Source organism: Sinocyclocheilus anshuiensis, unplaced genomic scaffold, assembly GCF_001515605.1.
Source record: "Sinocyclocheilus anshuiensis isolate Anshui unplaced genomic scaffold, SAMN03320099.WGS_v1.1 scaffold1839, whole genome shotgun sequence".
Taxonomy (NCBI): Eukaryota; Metazoa; Chordata; class Actinopteri; order Cypriniformes; family Cyprinidae; genus Sinocyclocheilus; species Sinocyclocheilus anshuiensis.
Window position 1 is genome coordinate 30,833 of NW_015551095.1, and position 12,893 is coordinate 43,725.

Consider the following 12,893-nt stretch of genomic DNA (forward strand, 5'->3'; position numbering starts at 1 on the left):
CTTTCACATTGAGCAGCATTAACTACACAGAGCCGTTGTTCACTGACGAGCTGCGCAAAAAAATCGCCCGAATATGAACATGGTTTTGCGCAACTCGTCAGTGAACAACGGCTCTGTGTAGTTAATGCTGCTCAATGTGAAAGCACGCACGTGATGGAGATTTACCGCTGATTACAGAACCGGCTTTCTGACAAGATGCGCATTAAATATCGCATGCGATTTATCGTGCCGCCCTAATCACAATAAAGTATATCTATAATGCAATGCCTTTATCACTGCTTAAATACTATGAAATATGTTGCGTGCCTTATTCTGTGTAAGAAGCCACATCATCTCACAGAAGGATTTATTTCAAACACTCGACTGACGTTATGAAGTGAGTTTGGAGTAAAAACATGTTATGAAATGTGGTGCTTTCAGATGGAGCAGCATTTACTACACAGAGCCGTAGTTCACTGACAAGCTACACAAACAGCTTTCATAATCGCAGAATGATTTCTTCGATTTCATAATTGTGCGATTATGAACGCGATATTGAGTAGCTTGTCAGTGAACTACGGCTCTGTAGTAAATGCCACTCCATCTGAAAGCATGTGATGGAGATTTACTGCTGATCACAGAACCGCCTTTACTGACAAAATGCGTGCAGCCCTAATTTCACCAACGGACTGAACTGAAAATCATAATTGACAATTTTGAATGTGGAGTCATTGTTTCATATGAAAAAAGCAAAGCTTATTATATAAATTATCTAAATAACATTTAGTAAAATTATTCCTGCATCAACTGAAAACTGCTTAGACTAAAAGCTAAATTTATTTGAATTCAATAATCCATATTGGCTCATCAAAATGAGAATGGATTAAAATAGAGAAGTCTGTGTTGATGAGCAGCCCTGTGGTTCAGGCTCAGTCTTGTCTCTTTCAGAAGGAATTGAGCCGTGTGTGAGGATGAGGCTTGTTTTGTTGGCTGTAATTGAACTCCTCTGTCTCTTGTCCAGTCTCACATCCAGAGCACCTCAGACAGGATCCAGTTCAATGACCTGCAGTCCCTGCTGTGTGCCACCCTACAGGTGAGTGTGTGTGTGTGTGTGTGTGTGTGTGTGTGTGTGAGTGTGTGCCCTCGCTCTCTCATCTGTGCCCCGTCCTCCCAGAACGTGCTGAGGAAGGTGCAGCATCAGGACGCGCTGCAGATCTCTGATGTGGTGATGGCGTCTCTGCTGCGCATGTTTCAGAGCACTGCTGGCTCCGGAGGCGTTCAGGAGGACGCTCTCATGGCCGTCAGCACTCTGGTGGAAGGTGAGGGGCTTCAGTATGCTGCTGTGGGCCTAACATTTGGCTGCAAACATTCGAGCGGTGGACAGCATTAGCTAGCTGTCAGTCAGAGAGTCAAACTGAACACAGCTTTCTGCTACAAACGTGAGTTGTTTGGGGCCAGTGGGAAACTCTGTTCTTATCTAAACTAGGGCTGGGCGATAAATCGATAACGATAATTATTGCAGTATAATTTTATACTTTGAGATCCAGTGTGAAGCGCTTGAATTCAGCGAACAACACCAATGACTCGGTGACTTTAAAGCCAGATAAAAGCGCTGATGAACAGGAGCAACACCGTGCGCAACGAAGCAGTCAGAAGGTTTTTTTAATCTACACATGTCTATAGATAGACTACAGTTTTCATACAGATGCCTAATAACCATCTAGTTTTATTTTACCATGGTATTAAGGTACTTGTCTGATATTACAGCTAAATTAAAATCCGCCAGGTTTGAGTCAGTTATTGTGTTTAATTTCTCTGGCCATGTTTCCACCTGGTGTTTTTAATGCCATCTCAGGTGGCCAGCGTTAAATGCAGCTGGACATGTTTTATGATCAGATCACCGCCTGCTCGCTGCCCTCTCACCTAGCATGCTGGAGTTATGAGGAAGAGCTTCCAAACAATAGATTCAAGTCTATCTTCCTTGTACCAAACTAACAGATATGTTCAGGATGTAATGTTAGGAGGAATGAAGAATCTTGGGAGTTGACGAGCATCCCTCAGTGTCTTGATAGTATTTCCTAAAGCCATTTACTGAATGATTGAAATCAGCTTTTTCCCCTCTACCTTCCCTCTCCAGTTTTGGGCAGTGATTTCTTGAAGTACATGGAAGCCTTCAAGCCTTTCCTGGTTATCGGCCTGAAGAATTTTGCGGAGTACCAGGTAATGCTGGGGTAAAGCTGCCGTTTGTTGATGATTGTTCCTCCTGCTGCTCTGAGCTCAGGCAGCTCAGGATTTTATATCATCACAGAGAATCAGAGTCTACTTCACCTGGTGTGTGCCGACCCCACGGTCTCCTGTGGCCACACTGGACATTGCGGGACTCAACAGCTCATAAACCCCTCTAAAAACAAGTGACAGTGTGGCTTGTTTGTGAATGAAACCTTGAACGGTGTTCAGTGTGTGCTGTGTTGTGTGTGTGCAGGTGTGTCTGGCTGCGGTGGGGCTGGTGTGTGATCTGTGCCGAGCGCTGATGGCCAACATCCTGCCTCACTGTGACGAAATCATGCAGCTGCTGCTGGAGAACCTGGGTGTAAGTCTTTTGTGTGTGTGTGCGCGCTGCTCGTTTAAATCGTTTGATTCACAAGCTGTCCTGGCTGTTCGTTTGTAACCATTAAGGGCATTGCACACTGAGTCCGAAGTTTTCATATGCATTTTTTCGTATTCATTATCCTAAAAATCCGTCACACATAGAAACCTTGCACACTGAGTTCGATGTGTATTAATTCATCTGTTGCGAAAAAAATTCACAAAACAGTACTAAATGGAGTCAAGCAGTGAGGATGATTTTGTTGTCCTCTCGCTTCTTAAAAAGAGAAAAAGAAAGGAAATATTGGGTCCATCCAATCCTGAGATATAGAGAGGAAGGAGAGTTCCCCTCGTTATTAAGGAGCAGCGGGATTATCCCGAGCGATTCAAATTGTACTTCAGGATGTCAAGACTGACTCATGCATTTTTGCTTAAAGGTGAAGACCCTACTCAATGCATGTTCTGCAAGATTCCCCTTTCTGTCAAACATGTTTTATTGGGCTGTCCAGCTTTTAATGCATGTAGAAAACTCTTTTATGAAGCAAACTCACTTAAAGAGTTTAGTATGATTTCGCCAGAAAATGTTTTAGAATTTTTATCATATGTTAATGTAAAAACTCTTGTGTAATGTAACTTGTTTGTTTGCTGTTATACTTGTATTTTTTGAGTTGTTTTTGCCATGAAAATAGCCCAAGATGCTGACATGGCATTCAATAAAAATCTACTACTACTACAGGATGGCTCAGTTTGATGCTTTGCTAGTGATACTAGAGCCACATATTAAAAAGAAGACCACCAATTTCTGTGAACTCAGTGTGCAGGGATCTTTACAGTGTTTGTGCTGCGAGACGAAGTGGATCAGCTTGATAATCACCATTCTGGATTTTGCCGTTCGCTTGCACGGTGGCTCTGAATTGTCAAAACACCTCAAAATGCTTGCTACGGATGCAAAAAAACGCAGAAAATCGAACGTGAGTGACAATGTGAGGTCATATTTATTTTTCAACGTGTGAAAATTTTGGATGAAAATTTCTGACTCTTGTGTACAATGGCCTTCAGCCTTGTCGGTTGAGTTACGACGGGTCAGATTTTACTGTGAGAGTTGTGTGGGTTAAAAGGATGAACAACAGAAATGGTTTAAATAAGAATGGTGTAGTTGTGTATTTTTCTGAAGCTCTGTACTAGCTCTGCAGTTTCCTTCTATCTCTTTCTTCCTCTGTAAATGCAGCAGTGCAACTGCATCCAGATTTTTTTTTAAACAGTTATATAATTTTTTGAATGCATGTCTTTGCAGAACGAGAATGTGCACCGGTCTGTGAAGCCCCAGATCCTGTCTGTGTTTGGCGATATTGCTCTTGCCATTGGTGGTGAATTCAAGAAGTACCTGGACATTGTGCTGGACACTCTGCAGCAGGCCTCGCAGGCACAGGTGGACAAGGTAAGCAGCACAGCCCAACACCTCTGTTCCCCAGACGGACCACAAACACCTGTCATAAACCAGAGCAGGGCTGGGGATCATGCTTTCTGACTGCAGAGACGTGCTCCTTCTCCTGTTCAATGGGTCTGAAAATGACTAGTCAATTTAGTTGAGTTCTAGATTTAGTCAGAGCTCTAGAGAATTTAGTATGCGGTTATAATTGTTGTAATGGCCAGTCTGGCACAACAGTGAGTACGTTTACATGGACAACAATAATCCGATTTTAATATGATTAAGACAATACTCTGATTAAGAATCTACCATGTAAACAGAGATTTTTGATTACCTTCATCCGGCTAAAGTCATAATCGAAGTAAACAGAAATCTAATTGAGACGTGGAGTATTCCTATTTTAGTCTCATTAGGGCCTTTCGCACCACAGGAACCTTTTCATAGGACCAGAACTAATTGTGGAACTACCCACTTTTTGGCGTTTTCGCACCGCCGGCGGCAGTGCTTAACCGTTTGACGGCAAATAAAAGAGCTTCAACACTCTACGTCTGTTTGCACGTACAAATAATTAACTGCGCTTGAAGCTTTCATAAAATAAAAAATGAAACACCCAAAACTGTACATGGCATCATCACGAAGACGAACTATGTTTATACGTGAAATTACAGAGGGGACGTCAGATGGCGTCACGTGGGGATGTAATGACGTGTGCCATTAATCGAACTATGTACTATAACATGTAAAACGGGAACATGAAAGGAATATTCTAAAAGCAACTCATGTAAACACCATAATCATAATATTGGCTTATTTAGAATAAGGTAAATAATTAGATTACTGATGTCCACGTAAACGTAGTCCGTGTCACTGATTACATAAATGGGTTGATTCTTGTGACACTTAAAAATGGACCCATCTAAACTTGATTGTGAATGTTTTAGATATATTTCAGTTATTGGTTTAGTAAATGTTCTTGTTATTGTGTAAATCTATGAAGCATGTAAAGGGCTTTTCACACTGAACGCGAAATTCGGTGCAATGACGCTTTTGAATCGAAACAATAGATCCCTAAGAGGCTATGCACACCAGGCACGATCATTCACGGCATGAAAAAGCGAAGATTTTTTTTTTGTCATGTCAATTTTTTTCCCCGTCGCTCCTCGATTAAATGGGCTGTCCAATCAGATTTGAGCTTAGATCACGTGCGTGGAGAAGCTGCTGTTGCACAAAAAGGCAAGAGTGGTGGCGCGGTTTCGAAAACCAGTGTAAACAAACACCGAAGTATCCCAAGAGAGAAGAGAGAGGATGCCGAGTTCCTGTTGTCTTTGGTATCTGAGAACAGATTTATTCTCACATGTTCTTAATATAATATCTATTAATTCTCCACTGAATTATGATCTGGAGATCACTGTCCGTTTTCTTATGAGTCAGAGCGCGTTAAAGGCACAATATGTAAGATTTTTTTATTAAAATATCCAAAAACCACTAGAACAGTGTTATATATTTTGCTGACTTGTGTACTTGCATTATCCCAAATGTTTCGAAGAATGTTTAAATCCAGAGAAATAAGCAATTTTAACTAGTAACACGGAGCGTGTCCATAGTGTCATTGTGTCGCCTTCCAATGACGTGATAACCCCTCGATTTCCGTTGTTTTTTTGTTTTGTTTTTTTGTTTTGTTTTGTTTTTTTGTAGAAAACATGATAACACCAAAGACGCTTTAATATGTTGTGTTTTAATAGACCGGTGACGACCGCACAGAGTAGCATTATAACAGAACTTTCGTATCTAGTATGATAAAACAGCGCTGCTTTACCCGACATACGCACGACCGGAAGCAGCGGAAGCGCTCGACTGTGGCATAATAAAAGCTCCGCTGGAGATGAAGACCACAACTCCCATGATTCCACACTCAGTCACGCCCGTCATCAAACTACACCTTTGTTCCTTTGTTTATTTTGAATACGCGCCCTCTAGCGGCGAAAATTACATATTGTGCCTTAACTCTCTAGATCTTCCGTATAAAAAAAAATAGTGAAATAGATTTCTACACATGAAATATGAAAGCAAATAGACATATGACAATATGTTTTCTGTATGTGTTTTGTATGCAGCTCATGGTATTTTTATAACAATAAAGGATGTTTATGACAATAAGCAGTGTGGCGTTATTAATCTATAGATCACAATCAGTTACTACAAGCACTCGATGATGGTTTAAAGTGGGTTTTAAGCAAAAACATTAATTAACGTATATTTTCATATGTGGCTTGATGCTACTTCTGCTTGTATTTTAAGATGTTTTCTTGTAAGCATTATAGATTGTGATAGTTTGAGTGTGGCGTTATTAAACATACAAAGAGTGCTTGTCTGCCTAGAATCAAAATCAACTATAGATCACAATCGGAAGTTATTACAAGCACTCGATGATGGTTTAAAGTGGGTTTTAAGCAAAAACATTAATTAACGTATATTTTCATATGTGGCTTGATGCTACTTCTGCTTGTATTTTAAGATGTTTTCTTGTAAGCATTATAGATTGTGATAGTTTGTTTCTGGCATAGAACCAAACTTTAGGCTATTTATCTTAATGCAATGCTGTATATTGAGCAGCGGATGATGTTAAATCCATTTGTGACCCTGGAGCACAAAAGCAGTCTTAAGTCGCTGGGGGATATTTGTAGCAATAGCCAACAATACATTGTATGGGTCAAAATTATTGATTTTTCTTTTATGCCAAAAATCATTAGGATATTAAGTAAAGATCATGTTTTATGAATATATTTAGTAAATTTCCTGCTGTAAATATATCAAAACTTAATTTTTGATTAGTAATATGCATTGCTAAGAACTTAATTTGGACAACTTTAAAGATGATTTTCTCAATATTTAGATTTTTTTGCACCCTCAGATTCCAGATTTTCAAATAGTTGTATCTCGACCAAATATTGTCCTATCCTAACAAACCATACATCAATGGAAAGCTTATTTATTCAGCTTTCAGATGATGCATAAATCTCACCCTTATGGTTTTGTGGTCCAGGGTCACATATAGGCTATATGTATATATCTGAGGAAAAAATGCATTGTTGGTCGGCGCCACCTAGCATGCAGGCGTGCAGGCGTGAATTAGCAGAAGGCGGAAGCAGAAGGCGATCAATCGAAAAACCCTACTGTGCTGTATATGTTTATTACCTATGTACAAGTACACACACATGCATGTATATATTTCAGAAAAATGTAGTTTATTTATTAAATATATTTATTTATAATATAAATTATATGAATATAAATATAGACATGTAAATACACATAATATAAAAGCTGACCTCATACGTCATTCCACCGGAACTGCTTCAGTTTACAACAGTGAGCGCAAGCTACATTCAAGTGACTATTACGTTTTAAATATGGTTATTTTTCTTACAAAAACGCATCGATTCGCTACAGGAGGCCTTTGTTCACCACCCGGATCCGTGTGAGACACTTTTTATTATGGATGCATGCGCTTTATTTCACTTCTTTTGGACTGAAGCACTGCAACACCCGCTGAGTGCCATTAAACTGCTTGAAAGATTAAAGACAATTTTTAATATAACTCCGACTGGATTCGTCTGAAAGAAGAAAGTCATATACACCTAGGATGACTTGAGGGTGAGTAATTTATGGGCTAATTTTCATTTTTGGGTGAACTAACCCTTTAAACAATTAGAAACAAAACAGCATCATGCATGTATGTATAGTTTAATACAAAGGACTGAAAACCAGTCACACAGAGTACTTTCTTCATTTAAAAACATGAGATGCAGTGGGATGGGGAAGCCGCCATAAAGTCTCGAGACATGTTTTTTAAAAGTTGAACTTACATTAATTTTCCATGGCTTTCTCTACATGCGGCTCTCTTGTGCGAGACGCGAGTGCAACAGTGATAGATGTCCCTCTAGAGAATGCCATAAATATGTGTTCTGTGTTGAACGGCTTGGTTTCAGTTTTGACGTAAACAGCATCTTCTCCGCATTGATGTTCTCTTTCTCCGCAGTATTTAGAATGAACAACGCATTAAAATGCAAAACACCTTCATCGTCATCGCATCTCGAGTGCCACTGATAAAGCTGCCTGACGCACACCTAGCATTCTAATGCTACGCTTCTGCATTCAAATGTGGATTTTTATTTTTAATTCAACGAATATTCAAAATTAAATTTTTTGAAGATTTCTGAAGAAATCATTGTTGTTCAGAGGATGTTGATTTATCCCCTGGGGTCGTGTGGATTACCCTAACAGTGGCTGCGGGTGCGTTTAAGCACTGACATTTGTTACTGTGATTAGCCACAGATGGGTTGTTTTTGTGACGTTGAAATTGCAATTATGAAAGTGGATTCACCGGTGTTCTGAAATGATGGAATTGAGTTTGCCTGAGCTAATAGTTTTAAACGGCACACCTCTGAAAGTTAAGCCAGGCTACCTGCTGTCTTGCAGACGGACTATGATATGGTGGACTATCTGAACGAGCTGCGAGAGGGCTGTCTGGAGGCCTACACTGGGATCATCCAGGGCTTGAAGGGAGACCAGGAGAACGTGCACCGTAAGTTCAGCTGGACCTCGTCTCGTGACCGTCACATGCAGCCGAGCGTTGCATGGATTCATGGTAAAACGTGTGTTTCCTCCTCCAGCTGATGTAATGCTGGTACAGCCTCGTGTTGAGTTCATCTTGTCGTTCATTCACCACATCGCTGAGGACGAAGACCGATCCGACGGAGTGGTGGCCAATGCTGTCGGACTCATAGGGTAAGAACTTCTTGCTTAACAAATCACTAAACCATGTTTTCTACTGGCCCAGCTGTGGTAGGGCTTAAGATTGTTACACGCCCTGACGAAATAACTTATTATTTGTTGTTTTTAACCCATGTTGACCACCTTATTAATTACAATATTTAAGTTTGACACCAACATTTTAAATACCAATGCAGCTTCACAGTTCTCGATTCCAGTTTTGGTACCACAGCAAAAACTACTAGTCTAGCCAAATATAAAGTTCAAACGTTAAAACTTATAAACAATTAGTTATAAAATGAATACAACAGACCCAAGATATAAATGATTATTTAAAGTGTTTGAGGTTTTTCAGGTAGGTCTGATAGTACACTTTTCCTTTAGGATTTCTTCAATACTGAAATAATTGGGTTAGTGACAGTTCTGTGTGTGTCCGCTGTTCTGCTCGTGTGTTACTAACATAATTCAGGTGTTTTCTGCAGATCTCTTCATAGCATTTGCTAGCTTGGATTAGACCTTGAATAAACCAGTGTATTTCCATTTTTCTTGCACCGAGAAAATCAGGGATTTTCCAAGCTTTCAAACATAACTGGATTAGTCTGCTTGATGAATGAATCATCGCCTTGCGTTGTGTTGGCCAGTCTTTCCAGTGCTATCACAGTGTTTAACCTGTTGGGCCATTATGGTTGAAAGTTGAACTTGGTGACCAGAAAACGAGTCACAGCAGTTGTCTGCATTTCTCTGAAGATCGTGTCAGGCTGTTGCTTTTTCTGCTCTCGTGTGGACAAAATTCATTGGGTTTAGAAGGACTACACTACACTTTCCATTTGTGGGTTCATGCTTTTTAAAATGGCAGCTTGTTCATTTCTCTGGCGTATGTCTTCTGTTGTTCTGGCACATAGTCAAGTTGACCCTTCTTCTTCTTCCCCCCTAAAGTGACCTGTGTACAACCTTTGGCAAAGACGTGATGAAGCTGGTGGAGGTTCGACCTCAGATCAACGATCTGCTCTCTGAAGGCCGGAGGTCCAAGACCAGCAAGACCAAGACCTTAGCCACATGGGCCACGAAGGAGCTCCGCAAGCTGAAGAGCCAAGCTTGGTATGCCATGCACCTCACGTAGATCTCACCTTAGAGGTCACATTTGACCCCAAAAGAACCGTGTTTCGCACAGAAATCCTTGCGGCCTGTTCACACCGGCACAAAAAGTCAGGTTTGTGCATGTCTTTCGTCTGCTGGCAGACAGGCTTGGTGAAACTGCAGTTTGCCTCTCTGACAGTAGGTGGAGCTCTTGAAAAAGAGCACACTGTTTGCGTATCAAGATGCTGACATGCTATGGCTGGTATTTCTCATTATTGCCCTTTGTTCATTTTTGGTCTGGGCATGTGACCCAAAGCAAAATTAGTGCTGTCAAAATTAGTGCGTTAATGCAGATGATACATTTTTCCAATTTAACTGCATTAAAGATATTTAAGTGTTAACGTGGGCCGGAGCAGGGGTTTGGCCACCTCATGCACAACTGCTGCTTCTGTCTCTTTTTTTCTTGACAAGAATTGCGCTTGTTTAGACACAGAACGTGTTAGCGAGCTCATCTAGCGGCAGGCGCTAGTCAAACGAGCACGGAAACGGTACAGGAGAACATCAGTGAACTGTGGTCAGATGAGATGATGTCAGGACATCTGCCTGTCCTGTCAGCCGTTATACTCTGATTAGACTTTAAAAAATAACAAGGAGCAATGTTCTTATTGATAGCTCTCAATTGTACTGTAATGTTGAATGGCTGTAGTCAATGGTTAAATATTGGTGGAGGAAATCTATTCCCTAGAGACATCAGTAGTGTTGATGTCCGTGATACTCGCCTTCATTAAAAAAAAAAAAGATGCCATTAAACAAATATAAAAAATATACCGTCTTTGTTTCTACATTAATTTAAAGATTGAATGTGAGATTATTGCAATATGAAAGTATTTTTGCAAACTTTGTTATGTGGGATTAATCACGATTAATTTCAGAAAAAAATAGTTTTAATTTTTTTGATTAGTATAAATTTTTTATCGATTGACGGCACTAATTAAAACGTTATCGCTGCGAACAGTCCTGGTGTGAACAGGCCTTTTATTGCTCCTAAAATGAGTTTTTTCATAGAATAAAAGTGAAGCCCATTCGTTTTCGGGTGAGAAGTGTCCTGAACGTGTTTTTGTGAAGCTCATCTAACATTTTAGCTGAATTGAAGGCCCTCAGGCTCGAGCACTTTAGTCTGCCACAAACCGTGTCGTTTTGCTCCGTGTAATGCGAGTCTCTTCAGCCGTGTTCTCCATGGTTTTCTCTTGGTTTGTTTTCAGATTACCGGCCGTGGAGCTTCTACCAAGAATAATGGAAATCAAACCCACTGAGGTTTCTTCTGTCTTTTACACATAGACGTCAAAGCAGAAGTGACGTGTGTGCTGAGATGAGTGTCTGAGAATGAGTGAGAAAGAGTGAGAGAGAGACATCACACCACCTTCAGAGTTCAACTCCAGCAGCAGCAGCAGAACAACTCAGCGGCCAACACCTTCCCCTCATCAAGCCCTCTTCTCATGTCTCTGACCCCACTAATAAACTATTCCACACCATCCACATTCTCCCTTTGAAAAGCTAGTGCATCATATTAGTGCACGCTTGCCAGCCTGTCTGCGTTTAGCTCAAGAAAGGAATACATCTTTGGGCACGTGTAAGGTGTTGCGACTGCAGATGTTCCCTATTACGCAACACATTTGTCAGAAGACACAAACAAAAAGAAGGAAGTGATGCTGCTGGAGTTTGTAATGGCGTGACTGGAGTGTGAGTGTGTGAATGAACGAAGGGGGTCGCTGGCTCCACATCCCCTTTTTATTTCAACCAATAATAAATAAAGATGATAAATATCTTGTTTGCAAATTCAGTGAGATGCACTTGTGTAAACAGGAGAGCGGCAGGTGGTCAGGGATGGGCAGCACTCGGGTGATCTGGCGACGAGCGCTCATCCTGCTTTCTCAGTCAATTGCTGCGCTATATTTTTTTCCCCCTCCTTTTTAAAAAAAAAATTGAATTACAAATAAATGGTTGTGTTATTAGTATGCTAGCATGGATGGTGTAGATAGACACCTGGAAAGACTTGCCACTGGAGGTGCAGGTTCTAGCAGAGCAGTCCATGTTCAAGGGGTGCAGGAATTAGACACTTCCACTTCCTCCTTTATTCTCCTTCATTTGTTTTGCAGGGAAATGAGTGCCAAATCCATGCGGATACCAATGGACTTGAGCGTAATGTGTGTTGACACGTAGAAGACGCGAAATAAACATGTCAACATGTCGCAATCTGATTTGCATTGATGTGCTTTGGTTGTAATTTTTTTTCTTCTTGCGGCACTTAATTGGAGTCATTCACCAAGCTTTTAAAAAAAGAATGAACAGAATCAGACGTTTGTATGAGGTTATATTTTTCCATTGATATGAAAATAAAATGAAATTGAACCCTTCAGGTTGTACTTCTGATGCATTCCCTGTGCAATGCAAACCGCCGTCGATTCCTTTATTTCCTAGCTTCACCAGATCAAATGGCATTAATGTGTTGAAGAAATGGCCTTCTGACAGTGCTGTGGGTTGCCTTGCTGGATGTCTCTTTCCCTTTCTCCACATGTGTGTGGGTCATGTTGATGTTCAGCATTGTTCTGAAATGTTCTTCATGAAGTTTCTGAACTAATGAGGGCGTAATGGGAAGCTTTCCAAGAGCAAGAGCTGTTAGCCCACAACTGAAGAATCTGCCTTTACTAGAACCATTGTGGATTATAAAATCAGTGTGATGATTCTGCGGTGGTTTTATCAAGTAGTGAGATTAAAGGCAAGCAGTTTTTTGCATGACTGGTATAAAATAAAAGAACCTGATGTGAAACTGGTGCGGTATACTTGTTGATGGACTTCACATTTGCAATGTTTGCTTAATACAGATTGTGAACTCTCAAGCCACTTGATGCTTTTATAAGTCGTTTTAAAGTCAATAAATGAGCGACTTAAAAGTTTGGTGTTTCATGCTGATGTTTTCTGCGTTCTTCATTGCCTGCTGGCTGTGTAAATGAACTTGATAAGCACCATTACTACCTTAAACGGGGAAAGC

General features: G+C 40.6%; 1 protein-coding gene across 1 annotated transcript in view; it reads left to right on the plus strand.

The window, feature by feature from the left end:
* Positions 1-12,258, plus strand: part of LOC107662681 (importin subunit beta-1-like) — a 33,468-nt gene extending 21,210 nt beyond the window's left edge. The window contains 9 exon segments of the mRNA XM_016452757.1: positions 1,001-1,072; positions 1,154-1,298; positions 2,117-2,199; positions 2,462-2,569; positions 3,860-4,003; positions 8,474-8,579; positions 8,668-8,782; positions 9,704-9,865; positions 11,107-12,258. Coding sequence (XP_016308243.1) covers positions 1,001-1,072; positions 1,154-1,298; positions 2,117-2,199; positions 2,462-2,569; positions 3,860-4,003; positions 8,474-8,579; positions 8,668-8,782; positions 9,704-9,865; position 11,107 — 936 coding nt within the window. The 3' untranslated portion in view covers positions 11,108-12,258.
* The last annotated feature ends 635 nt before the right edge of the window (positions 12,259-12,893 follow it).